General features: G+C 41.2%; 1 protein-coding gene across 1 annotated transcript in view; it reads right to left on the reverse strand.

Annotated features, from left to right (window-relative positions):
• Positions 1 to 27,780, reverse strand: part of insra (insulin receptor a) — a 60,470-nt gene that overhangs the window by 23,131 nt on the left and 9,559 nt on the right. Inside the window, exon 2 of the mRNA XM_058069135.1 lies at positions 21,255 to 21,803. Coding sequence (XP_057925118.1) covers positions 21,255 to 21,803 — 549 coding nt within the window. The remainder of the gene's footprint in view (positions 1 to 21,254; positions 21,804 to 27,780) is intronic.

Raw genomic sequence — 27,780 nt, forward strand, 5'->3', positions numbered from 1 at the left:
AATAAATAAATAAATATAATAATAACAATAAAACGGCAAATAATAAAAACTTAAGAAACCACATATAGTTGGTGGGTAAACAAATTATTTTTTTTTAAATTAAAATGAACAAAGCATTATTAGAGCCCTGTAGACATGACAAAACACGACTATAGTCACATTTATACTCTTTTTATTTACAACATATTGCGCAACTGCAGGGTCTTGAGACACATGCTAACTCGCAAACTAGAGAGCTAGCGACCTAAACGGTAGCCTTCAAGTTATTTCCTTTAAACTTAAATAGCCAAAAACTTACCACTTCCACACGGATAGGGAGGATAACTAATAACAGTTATTTAACCTTTAACATGAACATTAATCAAACGTAATCATTTTTTCTGGGTACATGATACCATACAGCATCCATATCAAACTTGCGCGGGCCGCACTAACATTAAACTTTCATATCAAGGCGGGGGCCTCAAACTAGTGTCCTGCGGGCCACATTTGGCCCGCGGGCCGCGTGTTTGAGACCACTGATTTAGACTGCAAATACCCCACAGCTTCTTCCTACACCTTTTTGGACATGTGGAACTGTGAACTGTATTATGTGATGCATTCAATTGTAATCTGATGCATGTTCAAATGAAATAAAACCATTACCATATTTACAGACTTCCTTCCTGGGTACATAGCAACATAGAAAGGAAGGCTAAGCCTAGCCTAAAAAAAACAAAAAACTCTAATATGTAGCGTTACTTTTGGCAAGGCGTGTGTTCATGTCTCACATGGGGATTGTTGATAATCGGCAAAAAACGTAGCGAGGAAGGACATAGTCGACCCCCAGCGCCCCCTAGCTAAGCTGTAGTGGTCTACCGACCGTTTGATGGACTCATTCCGCACCAGATTGGTTCCCAGAAAGCTGGAAGCAATGCACAGTGTCAATGCTCCAGAGAGTGCTTATGTTCGGCGCACTCATCCGCCCGAGTGGAATCCCTCATCGAACGAGTCAGCAGCTGAGGGGATGATCTGCTAGCAGCGACCTACTGAGAATTATCGTACTCAAACAGCAGCACAAAAAACACAGTGACGGGTGGCGTCGCTTCTGCTGGAAGGCGGCGGGACTGTTGAGTGTTTTGCAAACAAGACACTTTGGTAAAGTGAAACTCATGTGACGGCTGGTGAGTTGAGTTTTTTCACACATTTGGAGTAAGTCTCGGAGGTTCTACTATATTTTTTTAATTTAATAAAAAAAATGTTTGCATTTTTTTGTAAATTTTAATTTTTTTAATGGTTTTATTTGATTTGAACATGCATCAGATTACAATTGAATGCATCACATAATCAGTTCACAGTTCCACATGTCCAAAAGGAGTCGGAAGAAGCAAAGCTTATTAAATCCTACCCCTCCATCTGGTACTTTTACAATCAGTAACTGTTATATTTGTTCACTTCCTGCTTTCCTACTATCATTTAAGTTATTTTTATTTTTTTAATTTAATAAAAAAATTGTTTTGCATTTTTTTGTAAATTTTAATTTTTTTAATGGTTTTATTTGATTTGAACATGCATCAGATTACAATTGAATGCATCACATAATCAGTTCACAGTTCCACATGTCAAAAAGGAGTAGGAAGAAGCAAAGTTTATTAAATCCTACCCCTCCATCTGGTACTTTTACAATCAGTAACTGTTACATTTGTTCACTTCCTGCTTTCCTAATATAATTTAAGTTATTTTTATTTTATTTTTTCAATGTAATAAAAAAATTGTTTTGCATTTTCTTTTGTAAATTTATATTTTTTTAATGGTTTTATTTGATTTGAAAATGCATCAGATTACAATTGAATGCATCACATAATCAGTTCATAGTTCCACATGTCCAAAAGGAGTAGGAAGAAGCAAAGCTTATTAAATCCTACCCCTCCATCTGGTACTTTTACAATCAGTAACTGTTACATTTGTTCACTTACTGCTTTCCATAATACAGTTTTTAAATTGTGTTTTTTTTTTTTAATAATGCACCTCGTACCGAAGTACGAGGTGATATGACCATCCAATGACATAATGGGTACCATAGTAAGTGTCAATATAGTGATATATATATAGCACATCATGACTGGTTCAAGACTCTTCATCCTTGTATTTAGCAACTTTTATCAACTGCTTGTATTGTTTCGTGAATCGGCTCATCGTTGTGCATTGTTTGATTTCCTTACTCAAACGAATCTTTCTCCTCTTTGACAAATGAAGCAAAGAACTGAGGTGGAAATATATTTCTCACATTTAGCGCTCATAAACAGGCCCCCCGGGGGACACGCGTTGTTACAACATGGTTAAAAAAAATCATTGTGCAGGACAGGGGACCTTTAAAAGAACAGACAGAAAAACAAGGTGGCTGTTTATACACAGGTCTGCCTGTTACGCAACGCTAGCCTCTGAGGATGGACAGGTGGGAACGCACCTCCTAAAGTGTGTGTGTGTGTGTGTGTGTGTGTGTCACTGTCCAAGTGTAAATGCGAGGACAAGTGTGCAAGGACAAAGGGTTCTCCAAGGTAATGATGAGCGTAATCGTTAGGTTTACGCGTGGGAGGCGTTCACGTACTAATTACTATTAAGTATCGTTAGGCGCCTTCCTCCTTCTCAGCGGTGAGTTTGTCAAGGGCTGTGATTTAAATACGCTTGGCCTCATTAGCGTCCTGTGGACTCCCGTGTCCGTTCTGCACCTTCGAGGGGGGGTGAAATCGGACCCGACATGCAAAGAAAAACTAATTAAAAACCAGTAGAAAAAAACAACAACTAACACTTCATTTTGATATAACGCCCCCCCCCCCCCCCCAAAAAAAGTGGCGTCATTCAAACTTTTGCAAGCATCAAGCAACAAAGGACTCCTGATCCTTGCAGGAGCGCTCCATGCCGGAGCGTGGGAGCGGCAGAAGATCCGCCCTCAGCCTGAGCCAATGTGCTGGCTGGCTGCAGAGGCTACCCATTCAAATGGCCTCTCCCCATCTCCAAGGAAGACGGCCCCCCAGCTTTAACCCTTTCAGTCCCACTCTGGCTGATATCAGTAGAAACGTGCCCCTTACCACCCCCCCTCCCAAAAAAAAAAGAAAGAAACTGGGTTGTCTTTTCACTCCAGTTGCGCCTTTAGTTTTCACCGTGTAGGACAGCGTTGTTGTGAATTCTCTTCTAATGTGTCCAAACTGCGGCGAGCACCTCCGTTCCGTGCCTCAGGTAAGTGTCCTGTGTCTCGTCACGTCCGAAAAACCATTAGAGGATTTTATAAACTTAAGTGGAGGTGACGCCTTCCTTTTAAGTTGTAAGTAAGCACCACATAATTAGATAATCTGCTTTAAGCACTTCCAGACCGGCCATTCATCTCTTTGGGGGAGTGTGTGACCTGGTGCGGCTATCGTGACAACCTGACATGGATCGCTGGCATCGGAATGAGCAGAATTCCCGCTTGGAAGGGCTCATTCTCACCTGCGTGCATCCACGCTGTTGTGCAAAAGTGACACTTTGTCATAACAATAAAACAATCTGACAAAAAAAAACCACTACATTCATCACACAGCAACTTAACACTCAAAATGTATACCAGAGAAATATACAAACAATATAACAATACGAGTTTCAAATACAAAAAAATAAACAACTCTATCAGTTTTCCTTTTAGACATCTGCCTAAGCTCCTTGTACTCCAATGAAATGCTTTGTTCAGATGAAAAGCATTATGGGAAACCGTTAAAATATTGTTTTGTTTGTTTTACGTGTCCTGGGAACCTGTTCATGAGCATTCATTACAATGGTGAAAAGCTACTATAATATGGTGAAAAAAAGGGCTGCACGGTGGATGAGTGGTTAGCACGCAGACCTCACTGCTAGGAGAGAAGGGTTCAATTCCACCCTCGGCCATCTCTGTAAAGGCTCTCACTGTGGTTTGCTGCAGTCCCAAAACTTTAGAAATGGCTTTATAACCACTTCCACACTGATAGATCATCAATTCATCTTGGGGTGATTTTGGTTGGGAAGGTGCGCCACTGTTCCATGTTTTAGCCATTTGGTGGTAATGGCTCTCACTGTGGTTTGCTGGAGTCCCAAAACTTTAGAAATGGCTTTATAACCACTTCCACACTGATAGATCTCAATTCATATCACTTCATTCGTTTAAAACTGCATTTTGTGTTCAGTTGTGTTGACACAGACTTATTTGATGGTGTGAAACATTTAAGTGGGTTAGCGCGCAGACCTCACAGCTAGGAGACCAGGGTTCAATTCCACCCTCGGCCATCTCTGTGTGGAGTTTGCATGTTCTCCCCGTGCATGTGTGGGTTTTCTCCGGGTACTCCGGTTTCCTCCCACATTCCAAAAACATGCTAGGTTAATTAATTAGCGACTCCAAATTGTCCATAGGTATGAATGTGAGTGTGAATGGTTGTTTGTCTATATGTGCCCTGTGATTGGCTGGCGACCACAGGCTGATTGGTACCAAGCATTCACCACTCAGGTGCTCCAACAACAGTGACCACACTGAAGGAGACGGTCTTCCTTTGTCATGCACTTGTCAAAACAATTTCCAGGGTCAAAACCCAAGGCATCCCTGATCTGCTGGAGCGGGAGGCTGTCGCAGGGGAGACGTTATTCTTTCCTTAAAACATGCAAATCTCAGAATAATGAGCAGGCTTCTCAGAATGAAAATACTGGTAGCACCGAAGCTCTGCTTCCACATGCCAGCAAGTCTGGTCTAAAAGCCTGCCTGCACACCTAGAATCCTCTGTTACCGCTAAAACCCCCACCGGTCGGTCGGTCTTTAAATCATGTCATGGTGTTCTTTTTCATTGCCATGAAACAAGCACTTATTCAGGCCTTGTGCGTTAAACTCGTATCGCCGGCTCCAGAAAACACACAAAAAAAAGGGGAGAAGTGGTGGCGTACTGGATGGTAATTAAAATTCCACTGCTATGACAAGGGCAGTATTTAGTTTCTAGCCCAGAGGAGAGGACAAATAAAGTGCTTATGCTGACTGTCCTCCACGCATCGGTTTTAAACTTGAGAAGCGGATCATTTGGTTTGAAATTCCACTATGAAGACTTCATGAAGACGAAGCAGCAACGCTCCGTCTTTGCTCAACGCCTGTGTCATACATTCATTCATTCATTTTCTACCGCTTTTTCCTCACGAGGGGTTGCGGGGGGTGCTGGAGCCTATCCCAGCTGTCTTCGGGCGAGAGGCGGGGTACACCCTGGACTGGTCGCCAGCCAATCACAGGGCACATATAGACAAACAACCATTCACACTCACATTCATACCTATGGACAATTTGGAGTCGCCAATTAACCTAGCATGTTTTTGGAACGTGGGAGGAAACCGGAGTACCCGGAGAAAACCCACACATGCACGGGGAGAACATGCAAACTCCACACAGAGATGGGTGGAATTGAACCCTGGTCTCCTAGCTGTGAGGTCTGCGCGCTAACCCACTTAAATGTTTCACACCATTAAATAAGCCTGTGTCAACACAACTGAACACAAAATGCAGTTTCAAACGAATGAAGTGACATGACTTGAGATCTATCAGTGTGGAAGTGGTTATAAAGCCATTTCTAAAGTTTTGGGACTCCAGCAAACCACAGTGAGAGCCATTACCAACAAATAGCCAAAACATGGAACAGTGGCGCACCTTCCCAACCAAAATCACCCCAAGATGAATTGATGATCTATCAGTGTGGAAGTGGTTAAAAAGCCATTTCGCCCCTCATATGATATTGTTAAGCCTTTTTTTAAAAAAAATAGAGCAAGCTTATTAGTAGCGTCCGGCCAGACGACAGTTATTGCCGTGTGGCTGCCATTTTGGGTTTAGATGGCCCTCAGCCTTGTCTCACAGGCAGGTTCATTGAAGGTAGTTATTGAGCTCCTGCACACACTCGTGACCAATTATTGTATATTGTATACATATTGTATATTGTAATTCTTGAAATGAATCAAGTTTAAACATGGATGTATTTGGTGTATTTTATGTATGAAAAGTTGATGAAATAAACTTTAACGTATACCACAAGCTAAGTATTCAATCATGCGTCACAGCAAAGTGGAAAAACTATCTGCCAAGGGAGCTCACTCGAGGTCACGGCAAGCAGGAAAAACAAATCTACACGGATGTGAACGTGACAACAATAAGCATCGGCCAATGAGCAGAGAGTATTTATCTCCTTCTTCCTGGTAGCCGCCCGTGGTGTGGTGTGACTCAACAGCACGTGACAACAGGTGGTGTAAACAATTTCATTAACGTCCGGGATGATGGAGAACAGGAAAAACACACTACAACAACAACAACCAACTGTTCTGTTCTCAACATCACCTGCGAGGAGGATATCCTGGTTGTTCGGGACGAGAATAGAAACGATAACCACGCACATGCATTGATGGGCAATTAGTATGCCTGCTCGACCGGGGCAAATGACGCATAAAGAGGGTCTTTTTAATCTTGCCTTCCGGGCGCTTTGGACTCAATCTGAAATTACTTTTCTATCTGTGGCTGCACAGGACAACCTGTTTTGATAACAGATCATCCACTCAGGTATAAATAAAGCAGTTGAGTGGAAAACATCATGAAAGAAACAACGTTCAATCCCGTGTGTTCGGCTGACTGATTATGAAGAAAGCATGACGCCTGTTTACAAGGTCAATTAGTAAGCTAAACAACACAAATTAAAACTTTATACTCTGTAAAGGCTGTTATCACAGCCAGGGTGTTTATTGCCCAAAACCACAACAGGGATGAGGTGTTAACTGGAAGCAGGCAACACACTTGCTTGCATGTAACAACTTTTTAGTCCTTGCGCAACACATCAGCTACAGAACCAATGTTGGAGTAGTGCCGATTAATTGTACACAATGCATCAGCAACAGAACCAATGTTGGAGTAGCGCTGATTAATTGTAAACAACACATCAGTAACAGAACCAATGTTGGAGTAGCGCCGATTAATTGCACACAACACATCTGCAACAGAACCAATGTTGGAGTACACAACGCATCAGCTACAGAACCAATGTTGGAGGAGCGCTGATTAATTGTACACAACACATCAGCTACAGAACCAATGTTGGAGTAACGCTGATTAATTGTAAACAACACATCAGTAACAGAACCAATGTTGGCGTAGCGCCGATGAATTGTACACAACACATCAGCTACAGAACCAATGTTGGTACACAACACATCAGTTACAGAACCATTGTTGGAGTGGCGCCGATTAACTGTACACAACAGATCAGCAACAGAACCAATGTTGGTACACAACACATCAGTTACAGAACCAATGTTGGAGTAGCGCTGATTAATTGCACACAACAATGTTGGAGCGGCGCCGATTAATTTTACACAACGCATCAGCTAGAGAACCAATGTTGGAGTAGCGCCGATTAATTGTACACAACGCATCAGCTACAGAACCAATGTTGGAGTAGCGCCGAATAATTTTACACAACGCATCAGCTAGAGAACCAATGTTGGAGTAGTGCCGATTAATTATACCCAACACATCAGGAACAGAACCAATGTTGGAGTGGCGCCGATTAATTGTACACAACGCATCAGCTACAGAACCAATGTTGGAGTTGCGCCGATTAATTGTACTCTACGCATCAGCAACATAACCAATGTTGAAGTAGCGCCGATTAACCTGGTCTTCGGCGGCCAAATCTGGTTCTGGGGACATACCCGGACGCCTCCCTGGTGAGGTGTTCCGGGCATGCCCAGCCGGGAAAACGCCCCGGGGAAGACCTAAGACACACTGGAGGGATTATGTCTCACAGCTGGCCTGGTAACGCTTTGGTGTCCTCCTGGTGGACCTGGAGGAGGTGGCCGGGGACCGGGGAGTCAGGGGTTCCCTACTGAGACTGCTGCCCCCGCGAACCGGACCCGGATAAGCGGAGGAAAATGGATGAATGGATGGATGGCATACACCCTGGATTGGTCGCCAGCTGATTTCAGGGCACATATAGACAACCACAATCATCAATAAAATGATGAATATTATTTTTTTTATTTTTTATAACAAAAATTTATTTTAAAAAATTATAATTTTTTTTAATACATTTTTTTAAATAATTTTTTTAATAATTTTTTTAATAATTTTTTTAGAATTTTTTTAGAATTTTTTTAGAATTTTTTTTATAATTTTTTTTATAATTCTTTTAATAATTTTTTTAAATATTTTTTTATAAAATTTTTTAATCAATTTTTTGTTATCATTTTTTTATCAATTTTTTAAGTCGATAATTATGCCAGCTGGATGAATAATTATGCTGGAAAAGTTGACACAATTGCCATAATTGTGTCAACTAACTGACTTTTTCAATTTAGTTGTACTTGTTACAATGACAATAAAGGATTATTCTAATCTATTCAATAATGCCATATAATTCATAACAAAATGGTCTCAAAAGTGTTAGCGATAATATCGATTATCAACAATAATTTGTAGCACAATTATCAAATAAAATGTGTTGCTGTTCAGGCGACCGTAGTGCTTATTTGCCTGGCGACTACAGGAGACTTTGGGTTGAATGGAGGCGTCGATTGCTGCATTTACAGTACAATGGCGTCAGGATATTCCAAAATCGTCTTGACAGAGAAGAGCGAAACAGTGCAGACATATTCTCCTCCACTCCTACTGAATCTTCTCCCCCGTGTGCACTCGCAAGAAACGCCTGTCGGCCCGGCTTTAGTAGATGCCTGGAATGTCTGGGATTCCACAGGACTGGCTCCAGGAGCTTGCACGGCCAGAGTTCGCTGGGTGCAGCCCTCAGCCGAGTGCCAAAGCGGTTAAGTCAGCTCAAAGGCAAAAGACTCGCGGTGAGTGAGTGGAGTGGGGTGGGGGAGAGGGGGGGGGGGGGGGGGGGGGGGCAGCACACTTCAGCGTCCAGACAGCGAGACCGAGACTACGAGAGGCTCTTTAAATGTACCGACTCAGTTCAGCAATTTCTCGTCTTTTCTTTCTCTCTTTTTCAACATTCAATCCCTTCAGTCGCAGCCTTTTTGATCCATCTTTCAAGGCAAGCAGAATATTATGTTCTATAGCAGGGGTCTCAAATACGCGGCCCGCGGGCCAAATGTGGCCCGCAGGACACTAGTTTGAGGCCCCCTGAAAGTTTAATGTTAGTGCGGCCCGCGCAAGTTTGATATGGATGCTGTATGGTATCATGTACCCAGAAAAAAATTATTACGTTAGATTAACGTTCATGTTAAAGGTTAAATAACTGTTAATAGTAATCCTCCCTATCCGTGTGGAAGTGGTAAGTTTTTGGCTATTTAAGTTTAAAGGAAATAACTTGAAGGCTACCGTTTAGGTCGCTAGCTCTCTAGTTTGCGAGTTAGCATGTGTCTCAAGACCCTGCAGTTGCGCAATATGTTGTAAATAAAAAGAGTATAAATGTGACTATAGTCGTGTTTTGTCATGTCTACAGGGCTCTAATAATGCTTTGTTCATTTTAATCTGAAAAAAAATTATTTGTTTACCCACCAACTATATGTGGTTTCTTAAGTTTTTATTATTTGCTGTTTTATTATTATTATTATTATTATATTTATTTATTACTGATTGATTGATTTTCTTTATTCTTGATATGTTTATTTATTTTTCATCCTATTTTGTGAAGAAAAATAAAAAGTAAGATATTTGAGAACAGTGGAATGTTTTATCAGAGCTTTTATTGTAGAAAATTAAACGAAAGCGAAGTTTTTTGTTTTTTGTTTTTAATAAATGCGTTTTTTTGGGGGGGGGAACCTGATGCGGCCCATTCTCATGGTGATGCCTTTGATCTAATTAGATCAAAGGCATTCAGCCTGTAATTCCACATTTCTCAACAGATTCCAGACCTTCAAAAACATCAAACCATTCAATAATTTGTGCAATTATCCACATCGCAGCAATCCCCACTTTTCCAGACATTCCTATTTTTCCTGAATACGGAAAAAACTATGTCTACATACAACAGATTCGAACCGTTCCAACCCCAACATGGACCCTTTCCTGCTCATTTTGGGTTGTTTCTTTTTAGATTAGAGCCCCCTAGACATGAAGTAACACCCCTATAGTCACTGTCACACTCCTGTTAGCTAATATAGTAGAAATAATAAGACCTTTAAAATATAATAAGTATATATATATATAATACAATCATCCAATCAAAGGTACTGAAGGCGGCCACTTCTAAACTGGTTTAATCTCCTGTGAAGAAAATGGCCAACATGGGCTCCTCAAATCATAAATTGTCAGGGGTGGTCCACCTTTTGCAAAGCACCGTATTTGTAAAAGCGTGAGAGCGGGATAAGTGGCGAGGGATAAGCGTGTCATCGATATCCCCTTTTGCCTCTAGCGGCGCTGCTGCCGTGTCCATTCATGACCCCAGAGAGGAAACACAGCAACAAAGACAGGAAACAATTGCGAGGAACACCACATCCGTCAACTTGAGCGCGGTGGGGTGGGGGGATGAATAGGCCGGTGGCGCCAGAGATGGCAGTTGGGAGCAAAAAGGGGGGGGGGGGGGGGGCAAGGTCATCCATGTTTGCGTGATGGGGAGATGATGGGAGTTTGTTGTTTGTGTTTTTTAAGGTGGGCCGTCCTGGTGAGGTGACCTCACTTTTCCCGTCCAACGGTAAAAGTGAGTGATTGGTTCACATGCGTGGTTACACCACCGTGTTACTCTTCCTATGTCTCCTAGCAGCACGGCTAAACAATACCCCCCCCCCACCCCCTGGCCACACACACACACGTGTGTGATTTCTAAGCTTTGTAGCTGTCCTGCACATACGCTGGAATGGAGACGGTTACATACGTGACACATATGATTAAGCACCGCCCTCCGAAGATCATATCAATTATGCAAGCGTTCACGGGCTGGCAAATGCCCGCTGCCTCCCGTGTATGGTTCACCCAGCTCTAATTAAAGCTAATTAAGATGGTTTTTCATCATCTTTGGGGAGAAGGAATATCAGCTCATTTAATTTCTTATAATTGGCACCAAGATTGCAAAGAAAGATTAGCGGCGCAAATAGGACATGTGGATGCTTTGCTAGGACAGCGTGGGAATAATAATAATAATAATAATAATAATAACCAGGCAATGACAACACATTTGTGTTAACTTTTCAACAACACTGACTCAAAAGTCATAAGGACCCTGCAGCATATAGACAAACAACCATTCACACTCACATTCATACCTATGGACAATTTGGAGCCGCTAATTAACCTAGCATGTTTTCGGAATGTTTGAGGAAATCGGAGTACCCGGAGAAAACCCACGCATGCACGGGGAGAACATGCAAACTCCACACAGAGATGGTCGAGGGTGGAATTGAACTCGGGTCTCCTAGTTGTGAAGTCTAGGTGCCAAATGTGGAAATGTGCAAATATACCAGTGTACAGTGACAGTTATGATGTCACTATCAACAGCACTAAATTCATCACATAGCAACTTAACACCCAAAAGGTGCACCTGATACAAACATGTATCAGGTACACCCTGGACTGGTAGCCAGCCAATCACAGGGCACATATAGACAAACAACCATTCACACTCACATTCATACCTATGGACAATTTGGAGTCGCTAATTAACCTAGCATGTTTTTGGAATGTTTGAGGAAACCGGAGTACCCGGAGAAAACCCACGCATGCACGGGGAGAACATGCAAACTCCACACAGAGATGGTCGAGGGTGGAATTGAACTCGGGTCTCCTAGCTGTGAGGTCTTCGCACTAAACACTCGATGTAAAATTCACATCTTCTAAAATATCTTTGTATCTGTAGTAGACATATTTTCTAGTTCCCCCTTTACACAATTATTTATAACATGAAGGAAAATCGGGCGGCACGGCGGTCTAATGGTTATAACCACTTCCACACTGATAGATCATCAATTCATCTTGGGGTGATTTTGGTTGGGAAGGTGCACCACGGTTCCATGTTTTGGCCATTTGTTGGTAATGGCTCTCACTGTGGTTTGCTGGAGTCCCAAAACTTTAGAAATGGCTTTATAACCACTTCCACACCGATAGATCATCAATTCATCTTGGAGTGATTTTGGTTGGGAAGGTGCGCCACGGTTCCATGTTTTGGCCATTTGTTGGTAATGGCTCTCACTGTGCTTTGCTGGAGTCCCAAAATTTTTGAAATGGCTTTATAACCACTTCCACACTGATAGATCTCACTTCATTCGTTTAAAACTGCATTTTGTATTCAGTTGTGTTGACACAGACTTATTTGATGGTGTGAAACATTTAAGTGGGTTAGCGCGCAGACCTCACAGCTAGGAGACCAGGGTTCAATTCCACCCTCGGCTCATCTCTGTGTGGCGTTTGCATGCGTGGGTTTTCTCCGGGTACTCCGGTTTCCTCCCACAATCCAAAAACATGCTAGGTTAATTGGCGACTAGGTATGAACGTGAGTGTGAATGGTTGTTTGTCTATATGTGCCCTGTGATTGGCTGGCCATCAGTCCAGGGTGTACCCCGCCTCTCGCCCAAAGACAGCTTGGATCGACTCCAGCACCCCCTGCGACCCTCGTAAAGAAAAAGCAGTAGATAATGAATGAATGAAAATGAATGAATGAAGGAAAATCATACATGTTATACCACCACCCACTAAAGCAGGCTTCGCTACACATCTGAAAATACTCCCTGAGCTGTACGTTTGATCATTTCCTTTCCCTTCAGCGAGTAGGCTAAGCTAGCATGATACATATGTCATACATGGCATCTATTATGCTCAGCAGTACTCTGCATGTGTACATGAAGTACACCGTGGAAGGCGTGTACAAATACAGCTCATGAGCATGACCGCTACAGACACGTAAACTTGCATGTTGTGTTAGCAGGAGTGCTGACTAAAAGCGCTTTTAATTCTTCTAATGTTGCACCTCTGAGGCTTTTCCATCAGTGGATGACAAGAACACTCCACGGGGGGGCCGTCGTATCTCTCGCTTGCCGCGGCTGCAGCTGTTGACACGGCACGTGAGGCCCACCAAAATCTAATCATGCCGAGCTAACCAGCGTCTCCCGTGACCTCGCTCTGCCACTCTACCCAACACACGCACACAATTTAGCGTCAAAAAGGGAAGGGGAGCAATCTGTTGCGGTTGCAGCTAAAATTACCCACCCGGAGCAGGAGGAGGAAGGAGGGGAAACGGGGTTGTTAGTGGGAGCTAAGCCAAGTCAAGCCTTTGGGGGGGATGTGTAGTCATGTTTCTTTGGTTTTGTTGAGCCAGTTAAGCTTCAGCTACCTATTATCCCGCACTACTAAGTAGCCGTGTGATGATAAGCAGAGAAAATAAACACAGGTTGACACTACAACAACAACAAAGCCTTAGAAACAATGTGACGACAACCATAGAACCCAATGTAAACGTAAAAAATCCTCATATAGACAAACAACCATTCACACTCACATTCATACCTATGGACAATTTGGAGTCGCTGATTAACCTAGCATGTTTTTGGAATGTGGGAGGAAACCGGAGTACCCGGAGAAAACCCACGCATGCACGGAGAGAACATGCAAACTCCACACAGAGATGGCCGAGGGTGGAATCGAACCCTGGTCTCCTAGCTGTGAGGTCTAGGTGCCAAATGTGTAAATGTGCAAATATACCAGTGTACAGTGACAGTTATGATGTCGTCACTACCAACAGCACTAAATTCATCACATAGCAACTTAACACCCAAAAGGTGCACCTGATACAAATATGTATCAGGTATACACCCTGGACTGGTGGCCAGCCAATCACAGGGCACATAAAGACAAACAACCATTCACACTCACATTCATACCTATGGACAATTTGGAGTCGCTAATTAACCTAGCATGTTTTTGGAATGTGGGAGGAAACCGGAGTACCCGGAGAAAACCCACGCATGCACGGGGAGAACATGCAAACTCCACACAGAGATGGCCGAGGGTGGGATTGAACCCTGGTCTCCTAGCTGTGAGGTCTGCGCGCTAACCACTCGACCGCCGTGCAGCCTGAATGAAAATTCACATCTTCTAAAATATCTTTGTATCTGTAGTAGACATATTTTCTAGTTCCCCCTTTACACAATTATTTATAACATGAAGGAAAATTGGGCGGCACGGCGGTCCGCAGGCCAAATGTGGCTCGCAGGACACTAGTTTGAGGCCCCCGCCTTGATATGAAAGTTTAATGTTAGTTTGATATGGATGCTGTATGGTATCATGTACCCAGAAAAAATGATTACGTTTGATTAATGTTCATGTTAAAGGTTAAATAACTGTTAATAGTTATCCTCCCTATCTGTGTGGAAGTGGTAAGTTTTTGGCTATTTAAATTTTAAAGGAAGTAACTTGAAGGCTACCGTTTAGGTCGCTAGCTCTCTAGTTTGCGAGTTAGCATGTGTCTCAAGACCCTGCAGTTGCGCAATATGTTGTAAATAGAAAGAGTATAAATGTGACTATAGTCGTGTTTTGTCATGTCTACAGGGCTCTAATAATGCTTTGTTCATTTTAATCTGAAAAAAATAATTTGTCTACCCACCAACTATATGTGGTTTCTTGAGTTTTTATTATTTGCCGTTTTATTATTATTATTATTATATTTATTTATTTATTACTGATTGATTGGTTTTCTTTATTCTTGATTTGTTTATTTATTTTTCATCTTATTTTGTGTAGAAAAATAAAAAGTAAGATATTTGAGAACAGTGGAAGGTTTTATCAGAGCTTTTCTTGTAGAAAATTGTTTTTTTAAAAAAAATTTGTTTTTAATAAATGCGTTTTTTGGGGGTTATTTTTTGGAAAACCTGATGCGTCCCAGTCTCACCCAGACCCTAGCTCTAGTGGCCCCCAAGTAACTTGAGTTTGAGACCCCTGATTTAGCGTATTTGTATTCCTCAGCTTTCTCCTCCAAGCAGGAAGAGGGTTCGCATTTATTCAGCATCAACAGCATCTTCTGCCCTTGTATGACATTGAGGATTGTTAAAATGATACTAAAGTGTAATTGTAATTGTAAATCCAAACCGGTTGAGCCCTAGAGGTTCCACTGTACACAAACGCCTCACACGTTGCGGTCAAACCTTAAGCTCAACACGTCTTTTTCGTATTCTGGTGAAAAACAATTAGCTCGCAAACCACAAACCCCAAGCCCAGTGCAAGTGGGTCAACATCTGGTCTGAACCAATTGTTGCCGCCATCAAACCTTGATGCCTTTTGGCAGTGTTTACTCAACCAAAATAAAAGAGATCCCAACAGAATCCAACTTGATCCGCCCTTCAAACAATCAGTTGTCCACGGGTAGAAAAAAAATGGCCGTCTCGCATCGACTCCCTTTACGAACCTGAGACCGCAGCAGCTGGCGTCTGCCTCCCAGAAACAACTGCTGTGCAACAAAGCGGGTGGGAAATCATTGGATCAGCAGCTCTCTAACATGCGGGTCACGAGTACATTGATTTCCTGATGGTGGCAAAGGCTGTTCCAGTTCAAATGGGTTCAAGGTCCCATATTCTAATAGTTTTTACTAGTTTTATTTTTTTCTAGCCATGATGCTGCACAAAGGAGTGGGATGGGAAGACGCAAATGCTAACAAGAATAGCAGTACAATGCTAGCATTATCCATGGTGCTCATGCTTGGGTGCTCATACCAACAGATATCATTAAAAGCCATAATGGGTGACCTTTAAAGTAATGGTAATGGTTTTATTTCATTTGAACATGCATCAGATTACAATTGAATGCATCACATAATCAGTTCACAGTTCCACATGTCCAAAAGGAGTAGGAAGAAGCAAAGCTTATTAAATCCTACCCCTCCATCTGGTACTTTTACAATCAGTAACTGTTACATTTGTTCACTTCCTGCTTTCCTATTTTATTTTATTTATGTATTTTTGTTTGTATTTTTGTATTTTGTAATGTTTTTAATGTTTGTATGTTTGTATTTTTTAATTTGTTAATGTTTTTAATGTTTGTATGTTTGTATTTAAAAAAAATAAATTTAATGTTTTTAATGTTTGTATTTTTTTTTTAAAATTTAATGTTTTTAATGTTTGTTTGTTTTTTTAAATTAATGTTTTTAATGTTTGTATGTTTAAATTTAAAAAAAAATTTAATGTTTGTATTTTTGTATTTTTTTAATTTTTTAATGTTTTTAATGTTTCTATTTTTTTAATTGTTTAATGTTTTTAATGTTTGTATTTTTTGTATTTTTGTATTTTTTGTATTTTTGTACTTTTTGTATTTTTTGTATTTTTGTATTTTTGTATTTTTGTATTTTTTAATGTTTGTTTTTTTGTATTTTTTAATGTTTGTATTTTTTGTATTTTTTAATGTTTGTATTTTTTGTATTTTTTAATGTTTGCATTTTTTAATGTTTGTATTTAATTTAATTTTAGTTTAGTTTATTGTACCAAAGTACGAGGTGATATGAGCATCCAATGACATAATGGGTACCATAGTAAGTGTCAATATAGTGATATATATAGCACATCATGACTGGTTCAAGACTCTTCATCCTTGTATTTAGCAAACTGCTTGTATTGTTTCTTGAATTGGCTCATCGTTGTGCATTGTTTGACTTCCTTACTCAATCCATTCCATCGTTTGATTCCATATACTGAAAAGCTATGGCTTTTTAACGTAGTCCTAGCATATAAGTGTTTCAAATTTAGTCAAAGTAGTGTATAGTAGAGGCTCTGTGCTTGGCTGATTCTCATAGCATTAAAGTCACAGACAAAGTCTGCAATTTTAACAAATTACTCAAGTCCAGAGAGGCTCCAAAATTGCCCAGAAGGGGATTACAGCCTCCAAAACAAAATATATGTGCTGAGCAAACAATAATGGGAGTCAGTAAAAACACTGGAATAACAACACTGGTAAGAATGTGAGCATGCACACAAATGTGGCTGAAAAAGTGCAAAAAACAGCCTTCAGAGGGAGCGCAGCACAAACATTAAACAGGTGGAGAAACATATCGGAGCGTAAGCCCTGTTGCGTAAGGGGTGCAGGCGAAGGTGTTGGAGCGGCACCCGCGTGCAAGATTCTTTTGAGGGCTTTGGACTGCTTGGCACTGCAAGGTGAGCCGTTATTGTTATTCTACTGCCAAAAGGCAAAGCAAAGCCGGGACGACGTAGGTGATCTTGCGAAGCCAGCGAAAGGCTTCGTTGTGAGGAAACACTGACAAGCCTGACCGGGAAAAGCGTCAGGAGCTGCACGGAAATAGAAGTACTTTAGCAAACTTGAGCACATGATGCCACGCCAACATTGCAACACTGGGCTAACTTTAGCCAAAGCTGCGATTCATCATTTAACGCTGACGTAAAGGATAAATTATTCGTTGGTTTGCACGGCGACCTCGACTGGCTTTAATCTGGTCCAAAATATGATGAAGCAACATGATACATGGTGATTTAGGACTAGCGGTCCGAGGCCACCATTAAGCATGTTGCTACTATATGACCATGTATGAACTAGGCAGCCACCTATAGTCATGTGCACACGTATGCCGAGACAATGGTAGATAAAACATGATCCCGGAAAATATCCTATTTGTGTTCCTTCCTTCCTGCCAGCAGGCTACTTCCTGGTTCCTCCCACCACTGAGCCCAAAACTGGCTTAGATTATTCCCTGTTCAATAATATGACAAAGTGCCTGCTATGCTAAAGGTCATTTGAAAAATGACAACGTTAGCATAGCTTTCAACAGTCGATGCGTACTGAGGTCAACAAATAGAAAAAGGTGCGCGCTAACAGACGGTGTCGCTCGCTACATCGCAAAAGACGACAAATTTAGCATAGCTTTTGAAAAGGTGCGCGCTCACAGACGGTGTCGCTCGCTACATCGCAAAAGACGACAAATTTAGCATAGCTTTTGAAAAGGTGCGCGCTCACAGACAGTGTCGCTCGCTACATCGCAAAAGACGACAAATTTAGCATAGCTTTCGAAAAGGTGCACGCTCACAGACAGTGTCGCTCGCTACATTGCAAAAGACGACAAATTTAGCATAGCTTTCGAAAAGGTGCGCGCTCACAGACAGTGTCGCTCGCTACATCGCAAAAGACGACAAATTTAGCATAGCTTTCGACAGTCCACGCGTACTGAGGTCGGCAAATAGAAAAGGTGCGCTCTCACAGACGGTGTCGCTTGCTACATCGCAAAAGACGACAACGTTAGCATAGCTTTCGACAGTCCACGCGTACTGAGGTCGGCAAATAGAAAAGGTGCGCTCTCACAGACAGTGTCGCTCGCTACATCGCAAAAAACGACAAATTTAGCATAGCTTTTGAAAAGATGCGCACTCACAGACAGTGTCGCTCGCTACATCGCAAAAAAGACGACAAATTTAGCATAGCTTTTGAAAAGATGCGCACTCACAGACAGTGTCGCTCGCTACGTCGCAAAAGACGACAAATTTAGCATAGCTTTTGAAAAGGTGCGCGCTAACAGACAGTGTCGCTCGCTACATCGCAAAAGACGACAAATTTAGCATAGCTTTCGAAAAGATGCACGCTCACAGACAGTGTCGCTCGCTACATCGCAAAAGACGACAAATTTAGCATAGCTTTTGAAAAGGTGCGCGCTAACAGACGGTGTCGCTCGCTACATCGCAAAAGACGACAAATTTAGCATAGCTTTCGACAGTCCACCACACGTACTGAGGTCGGCAAATAGAAAAGGTGCGCGCTCACAGACGGTGTCGCTCGCTACATCGCAAAAGACGACAAATTTAGCATAGCTTTTGACAGTCCACGCGTACTGAGGTCGGCAAATAGAAAAAGGTGCGCACTAACAGTGTCGCTTGCTACATCGCAAAAGACGACAAATTTAGCATAGCTTTTGAAAAGGTGCGCGCTAACAGACAGTGTCGCTCGCTACATCGCAAAAGACGACAAATTTAGCATAGCTTTCGACAGTCCGCGCGTACCGAGGTCGGCAAATAGAAAAGATGCGCACTCACAGACAGTGTCGCTCGCTACATCGCAAAAAAGACGACAAATTTAGCATAGCTTTTGAAAAGATGCGCACTCACAGACAGTGTCGCTCGCTACGTCGCAAAAGACGACAAATTTAGCATAGCTTTTGAAAAGGTGCGCGCTAACAGACAGTGTCGCTCGCTACATCGCAAAAGACGACAAATTTAGCATAGCTTTCGAAAAGATGCGCGCTCACAGACAGTGTCGCTCGCTACATCGCAAAAGACAACAAATTTAGCATAGCTTTTGAAAAGGTGCGCGCTAACAGACGGTGTCGCTCGCTACATCGCAAAAGACGACAAATTTAGCATAGCTTTTGACAGTCCACGCGTACTGAGGTCGGCAAATAGAAAAAGGTGCGCACTAACAGACAGTGTCGCTTGCTACATCGCAAAAGACGACAAATTTTGCATAGCTTTTGAAAAGGTGCGCGCTAACAGACAGTGTCGCTCGCTACATCGCAAAAGACGACAAATTTAGCATAGCTTTTGAAAAGATGCGCACTCACAGACAGTGTCGCTCGCTACGTCGCAAAAGACGACAAATTTAGCATAGCTTTTGAAAAGGTGCGCGCTAACAGACAGTGTCGCTCGCTACATCGCAAAAGACGACAAATTTAGCATAGCTTTCGAAAAGATGCGCGCTCACAGACAGTGTCGCTCGCTACATCGCAAAAGACGACAAATTTAGCATAGCTTTTGAAAAGGTGCGCGCTAACAGATGGTGTCGCTCGCTACATCGCAAAAGACGACAAATTTAGCATAGCTTTCGACAGTCCACCACGCGTACTGAGGTCGGCAAATAGAAAAGGTGCGCGCTCACAGACGGTGTCGCTCGCTACATCGCAAAAGACGACAAATTTAGCATAGCTTTTGACAGTCCACGCGTACTGAGGTCGGCAAATAGAAAAAGGTGCGCACTAACAGACAGTGTCGCTTGCTACATCGCAAAAGACGACAAATTTAGCATAGCTTTTGAAAAGGTGCGCGCTAACAGACAGTGTCGCTCGCTACATCGCAAAAGACGACAAATTTAGCATAGCTTTCGACAGTCCGCGCGTACCGAGGTCGGCAAATAGAAAAGATGCGCACTCACAGACAGTGCCGCTCGCTACATCGCAAAAAAGACGACAAATTTAGCATAGCTTTTGAAAAGATGCGCACTCACAGACAGTGTCGCTCGCTACGTCGCAAAAGACGACAAATTTAGCATAGCTTTTGAAAAGGTGCGCGCTAACAGACAGTGTCGCTCGCTACATCGCAAAAGACGACAAATTTAGCATAGCTTTCGAAAAGATGCGCGCTCACAGACAGTGTCGCTCGCTACATCGCAAAAGACGACAAATTTAGCATAGCTTTTGAAAAGGTGCGCGCTAACAGACGGTGTCGCTCGCTACATCGCAAAAGACGACAAATTTAGCATAGCTTTCGACAGTCCACCACGCGTACTGAGGTCGGCAAATAGAAAAGGTGCGCGCTCACAGACGGTGTCGCTCGCTACATCGCAAAAGACGACAAATTTAGCATAGCTTTCGACAGTCCGCGCGTACCGAGGTCGGCAAATAGAAAAGGTGCGCGCTCACAGACAGTGTCGCTCGCTACATCGCAAAAAAGACGACAAATTTAGCATAGCTTTTGAAAAGATGCGCGCTCACAGACGGTGTCGCTCGCTACATCACAAAAGACAACAAATTTAGCATAGCTTTTGAAAAGGTGCGCGCTAACAAACAGTGTCGCTCGCTACATCGCAAAAGACGACAAATTTAGCATAGCTTTCGACGGTCCACGCGTACTGAGGTCGGCAAATAGAAAAGGTGCGCTCTCACAGACGGTGTCGCTCGCTACATCACAAAAAAGACGACAAATTTAGCATAGGTTTCGAAAACGTGCACGCTCACAGACAGTGTTGCTCGCTACATCGCAAAAGAAATCCAACCATTCAGTACGGCTACATGGCATTACGTTTTAAGCGACAACGTCTGTGCCAAGCTAACGTGGCTCACACAGGTACGCTATATACTTGAGTACCATCTAGTGGTTCAAATGTGAACTACACCTCTAATGACAACAACGAAATAAAATGGTCTCGATATAACATCGATTATCGACAATAATTTGTGGAAGAATTATCAACTAGCAAAATGTGTTATTGTGACAGGACTTGGAATTCTTGAAGAAGGAACTTTTTTTTTTGTTCTTGTTCCCAGTAGGATCATTTGGATGTGATGAATGTGTAATTAAGGAGGTGTAAAAGACGGACATGATTGCATGAGTGAAGGACTTACTTCTCTGACAGTGCTTCTGCGTCCAGCATCGTTCACTGAAGTGCCCGTTGATGGTGGTGGTCTGGCAGGTGGTCTTCCCGACGGACGCCCCTGGGCAAACATCTCCGCACTCCCTATCGTTCTTGTTGGCCACGATGTAGTTGTCCTCCACCGAGTCCAGGATCTTGGACCAGTCCAGCGTGGACAGGTAGCAGAGGTCCGGGTTCTTCTCGATCCGCACGGCTCCCCGGGTGATGTTCATCAAGCTATGGAGGCCGATCTCTCGCAGCTGCAGCATCTCGAACACCACCAAGGCGTAGTTGAAGAAGAGGTTGTTGCCTCGGATGACCGTCAGGTTGGGAAAGAGGTCGCTGAGGCTCTCCAGGCCGTACACTCGGAAGAGGAGCAGGTAGTCGGTCACCACCGTCAGCTTGGGGAAGGTGAGGCCTCGGAAGTCTTCGGGCTTGGTCCCAAACATGAGGATGATCTTCAGGTGGCCTTCGATCACCGTGCAGTTTGTCAGCGAGTTGAGGTTGGTCACATTGTTGCGGATGTCTTTGCTCGGACAAACTGGGAACAGAAAGGGAAGAGGACAAGCCATTAAGCTATTATGTAAAGCAGGGGTCTCAAACATGCGGCCCGTGGGCCAAATGTGGCCCGCAGGACACTAGTTTGAGGCCTTGATATGAAAGTTTAATGTTAGTGCGGCCCGCGCAAGTTTGATATGGATGCTGTATGGTATCATGTACCCAGAAAAAATTATTACGTTTGATTAATGTTCATGTTAAAGGTTAAATAACTGTTAATAGTTATCCTCCCTATCCGTGTGGAAGTGGTAAGTTTTTTTGCTGAACCCTCCAGAGTATCTGTGGCCTGTCTTCTGCCGAGGGGCGAAGCCAAGCAGTCTGGCGACACTTCATTAAAGGTAGTGGAAAAGGCTACTTATTCCCATTAGAGCAGGGGTCTCAAACATGCGGCCCGCGGGCCAAATGTGGCCCGCAGGACACTAGTTTGAGGCCCCCGCCTTGATATGAAAGTTTAATGTTAGTGCGGGCCCGCGCAAGTTTGATATGGATGCTGTATGGTATCATGTACCCAGAAAAAATTATTACGTTTGATTAATGTTCATGTTAAAGGTTAAATAACTGTTAATAGTTATCCTCCCTATCTGTGTGGAAGTGGTACGTTTTTTTGCTGAACCCTCCAGAGTATCTGTGGGCTGGCTTCTGCCGAGGAGCGAAGCCAAGCAGTCTGGCGACACTTCATTAAAGGTAGTGGAAAAGGCTACTTATTCCCATTAGAGAAGGGGTCTCAAACATGCAGCCCGCAGGACACTAGTTTGAGGCCCCCGCCTTGATATGAAAGTTTAATGTTAGTGTGGGCCCGCGCAAGTTTGATATGGATGCTGTCTGGTATCATGTACCCAGAAAAAATGATTACGTTTGATTAATGTTCATGTTAAATGTTAAATAACTGTTAATAGTTATCCTCCCTATCCGTGTGGAAGTGGTAAGTTTTTGGCTATTTAAGTTTAAAGGGAATAACTTGAAGGCTACCGTTTAGGTCGCTATAGCTCTCTAGTTTGCGAGTTAGCATGTGTCTCAAGACCCTGCAGTTGCGCAATATGTTGTAAATAAAAAAAGAGTATAAATGTGACTATAGTCGTGTTTTGTCATGTCTACAGGGCTCTAATAATGCTTTGTTCATTTTAATCTGAAAAAAAATAATTTGTCTACCCACCAGCTATATGTGGTTTCTTAAGTTTTTATTATTTGCTGTTTTATTGTTATTATTATTATATTTATTTATTACTGATTGATTGATTTTCTTTATTCTTGATTTGTTTATTTATTTTTCATCTTATTTTGTGTAGAAAAATAAAAAGTAAGATATTCGAGAACAGTGGAAGTTTTTAAAAAATTTTTGTTTTTAATAAATGCATTTTTTTTTTTAAACCTGATGCGGCCCAGTCTCACCCAGACCCGAGCTCCAGTGGCCCCCCAAGTAAATTGAGTTTGAGACCCCTGATTGTAAAGAATACTATGCTTAATGTCGCAATGGAGACCATGTTATGAATGTTACATTTATTACATCAACTGAAAGGGACTGACGCCTTGGGTAAGACGTCTGGCCTGTAAAGTTGAACAAGTCAGACAGGATGGCAAAGGAGGGTAAAATAATAGATCTCTTGGTAAATTAAAGGGAATATTTCATCGCAAATATGCAGCCATGATGAGGAGCAGACGGGCCTTTGTTGACATGTTGTTTAGCAACCACATTTCTGGCCCTCAGTCACTGTCAAATGTGGAGCGAGGCTGCGCTCATCCTGGGTTTTGAATCCCCCCCCCCCCCTCCCCTCCCCCCCACCCCGAGATGATTTGTGACTTCACAGCAAGCATGAGCTCAGGCGCTGGAAATATTCATCCCAGAAAAACCCGTCAGTCACGTTTGGGGCAAGGAGCGTTATTTGTTGCGGTGGGGTTTATGATGATGATGATGATGCTACTGTACAGACATGGCACTCTATGTCGGAGTCGGACTGGATGCCACCAAGCTTTATTGCTCTCTGGTTCTACCATATCTTACTTATTGTGTGGGAAAATATGGGCTAATAACTATAAAAGCAATCTTCACTCGCTAAATGTACTGCAAAAAAAAAAGGATAATTCATAATGCCGCCTACAGAGAACATACTAACTCCTTATTTCTAAAATCACAAATACTTCAACTTGCTGATATAGTTCATTTTCAAACAGCTAAAATAATGCATAAGGCTAAAAATAACCAATTAGCTAAAAAATTTATGTGGAATCAAACTATGGAATGGATTGAGTAAGGAAGTCAAACAATGCACAACGATGAGCCAATTCAAGAAACAATACAAGCAGTTGATGTTTGCTAAATACTGTACAAGGATGAAGAGTCTTGAACCAGTCATGATGTGCTATATATATATATATATATATATATATATATATATATATATATATATATATATATATATATATATATATATATATATATATATATATATATATATATATATATATATATATATATATATATATATATGTATATATATATAAAATAAAATACAATAAAATAAATTAGGAAAGCAGGAAGTGAACAAATGTAAAGAAATTACATTAAAAACAAACTTAAACTATATTAGGAAAGCAGGAAGTGAACAAATGTAACAGTTCCTGATTGTAAAAGTACCAGATGGAGGGGTAGGATTTAATATGCTTTGCTTCTTCCTACTCCTTTTGGACATGTGGAACTGTGAACTGATTATGTGATGCATTCAATTGTCATCTGATGCATGTTCAAATCAAATAAAACCATTAAAAAATAAAAAATAAAATAATTACAAAAAAATGAAAAACTATTTTTTAATTAAATTTAAAAAATAAAATAAAAATAGCTTAAATTATATTAGGAAAGCAGGAAGTGAACAAATGTAACAGTTAATGATTGTAAAAGTACCAGATGGAAGGGGTAGAATTTAATAAGCTTTGCTTCTTCCTACTCCTTTTGGACATGTGGAACTGTGAACTGATTATGTGATGCATTCAATTGTCATCTGATGCATGTTCAAATCAATTAAGACCATTAAAAAAATTTCAAAAAAAAATAATTACAAAAAATGAAAACAATTATTTTTATTAAATTAAAAAAATAAAATAAAAATAGCTTAAATTATATTAGGAAAGCAGGAAGTGAACAAATGTAACAGTTACTGATTGTAAAAGTACCAGATGGAGGGGTAGGATTTAATATGCTTTGCTTCTTCCTACTCCTTTTGGACATGTGGAACTGTGAACTGATTATGTGATGCATTCAATTGTCATCTGATGCATGTTCAAATGAAATAAAACAATTACCATGACCTCATGCTATCACGTTCAGGTGTTTTGGTCTTTAAGGGACTGACAAATTTGAGCAAGATTGGTTGAACATCTTTGCAGGAACACGAGCGAGACCAATTGTCGATTAGACAGAGGTGCTTGGGGGGGGGGGGGGGGGGGGGGGGGGGGGGGGTTGGTGGCGGCGGACTTGCAGTTGATAACATCAACAAAGTGATGAAATGCTGATGTAAGCACCAAAAAAGAAGGATTGGCCAATCGCCCACTAAGAGCAAAATGTACTACAACCGTCTTTGTCAATCTAGGAACACACAGTTTTTTTCCGATGGTACATGATAAGGCAAGGCGTGATCCATTTCACATGTCAGTAAAAATTAATCTCTCATCCTCTTTTGCCTGACATAACCCATGCAGGTGCAACATGGGACATTCCAGGCACTTGGAGGAACGCCGCCTGGGGAGAGGCTATATTTGTTTACCAAATGACCCGGCAGCCAGCCAGGGGGGCAGAGGGTCAACTTGTCAGGGGGTACAACAGCTAAGGCATGCACCTCCTTTTACGACAGCAGCTTATTTTATGACTTTACTAGTCAACTAGCACACGTTAGCGATCATTAAGTAGACAAACAAGAAGCTTTAATACCTCTGAAAAATTGTTATCATTTCATATTGCAGGTATTCCTCAAAGAACATGTTTTTGATATCATGCCATTCACATTTTTAACTTACATTTTAAGAAATTTTTGTTTTAGTCTTACTACCCCAACATTCCATAAGTGGGTCAAAAATGACCCGGTCAGGTTGTTTTCTTGAAATATCTTTGTAATAATTTTTTTTTAATAATTTTATATTCCAGGTATTCCTCAAAAAACATTTTTTGATATCATGCCATTCACATTTTTAACTTACCTTTTATACATTTTAAGAAATTTTAGTTTTTATGTTACTACGCCAACCTTCCATAAGTGGGTCAAAAATGACCCGGTCTGGTTGTTTTCTTGAAATATCTTCGTAATGAAAATTTTTTATCATTTCATATTCCTGGTATTCCTCAAAAAACATATTTTTTATATCATGCCATTCACATTTTTAACTTACCTTTTATACATTTTAAGAATTTTTAGTTTTTGTGTTACTACCCCAACCTTCCATAAGTGGGTCAAAAATGACCCGGTCAGGTTGTTTTCTAGAAATATCTTTGTAATGGAAAATTGTTATCATTTCATATTGCAGGTATTCCTCAAAAATTATGTTTTTGATATCATGTCGTTCACATTTTTAAGTTATCTTTCATACATTTTACGAAATTTTAGTTTTTGTGTTACTACCCCAACCTTCCATAAGTGGCTCAAAAATGACCCGGTCAGGTTGTTTTCTTGAAATATCTTCGTCATGAAATTTTTTTTTATCATTTCATATTCCTGATATTCCTCAAAAAACATGTTTTTGATATCATGCCATTCACATTTTTAACTTACCTTTTATACATTTTAAGAATTTTTTGTTTTAGTCTTACTACCCCAACCTTCCATAAGTGGGTCAAAAATGACCCGGTCAGGTTGTTTTGTTGAAATATCTTTGTAATGAATTTGTTTTATAATTTTATATTCCAGGTATTCCTCAAAAAACATTTTTTGATATCATGCCATTCACATTTTTAACTTACCTTTTATACATTTTAAGAAATTTTAGTTTTTGTGTTACTACCCCAACCTTCCATAAGTGGGTCAAAAATGACCCGGTCAGGTTGTTTTCTTGAAATATCTTCGTCATGAAATTTTTTTTAGAATTTCAAATTCCAGGTATTCCTCAAAAAACATTTTTTGATATCATGCCATTCACATTTTTAACTTACCTTTTATACATTTTCAGAAATTTTTGTTCTTGTGTTACTACCCCAACCTTCCATAAGTGGGTCAAAAATGACCCGGTCAGGTTGTTTTCTTGAAATATCTTCATAATGAAAATTTTTTATCTTTTCATATTGCAGGTATTCCTAAAAAAAACATGTTTTTGATATCATGCCAATCACATTTTTAACGTACGGGGTCATTTTCTTTTTCAAAGATGTAAAAAAAGTGAAAAATGAAGATGTTTCTAACATGAAATCATTCTTGTGTGGTCCTAAATATAATACTAAATATCATACAAGTGATTATTCCTAACCAAAATGGCAAAATTGGCATAAAAACGCATTTTTGACCCACTTATGGAAGAGTGTAAGGTCCAGTCATTCGTGCATCTAAGGGTTAAGTACATTTTCCATATGTTAATGTGGCTCTTCACCGTTGGGGTTTATTAACAGGTATTAATGAGTCTTAGGTGTTGAATGATTTGGGTCGACAATCAATAGGAACATCAGACTAAGACTCAGACTAAGCTAGTTTGTTATTATCATAGTTGCAGTTCAAGCCACAAATGTCAACAAGTTAATCTCCAAAATGGAAAAGTTTCCTTTCACACTGACTGGAAACTGCAGCGAGTAGACCAAACTTCCGACCATCAGAGACCTGAATCAGACCCAAACCGGGTGAACCAAAAGGGGGGGGGGGGCGATTCACGGCAGGGCAAGGAGTGCAAGCTCCTATCAGGGTTGACTTTCAGCCAGGATAGTATTTTTAGCCACACGTTCCCAATCGAGGATCTAATACACACTGATAGTGTAAGAAGAACATGGCAGC

Source organism: Doryrhamphus excisus, chromosome 3, assembly GCF_030265055.1.
Source record: "Doryrhamphus excisus isolate RoL2022-K1 chromosome 3, RoL_Dexc_1.0, whole genome shotgun sequence".
Lineage (NCBI taxonomy): Eukaryota > Metazoa > Chordata > Actinopteri > Syngnathiformes > Syngnathidae > Doryrhamphus > Doryrhamphus excisus.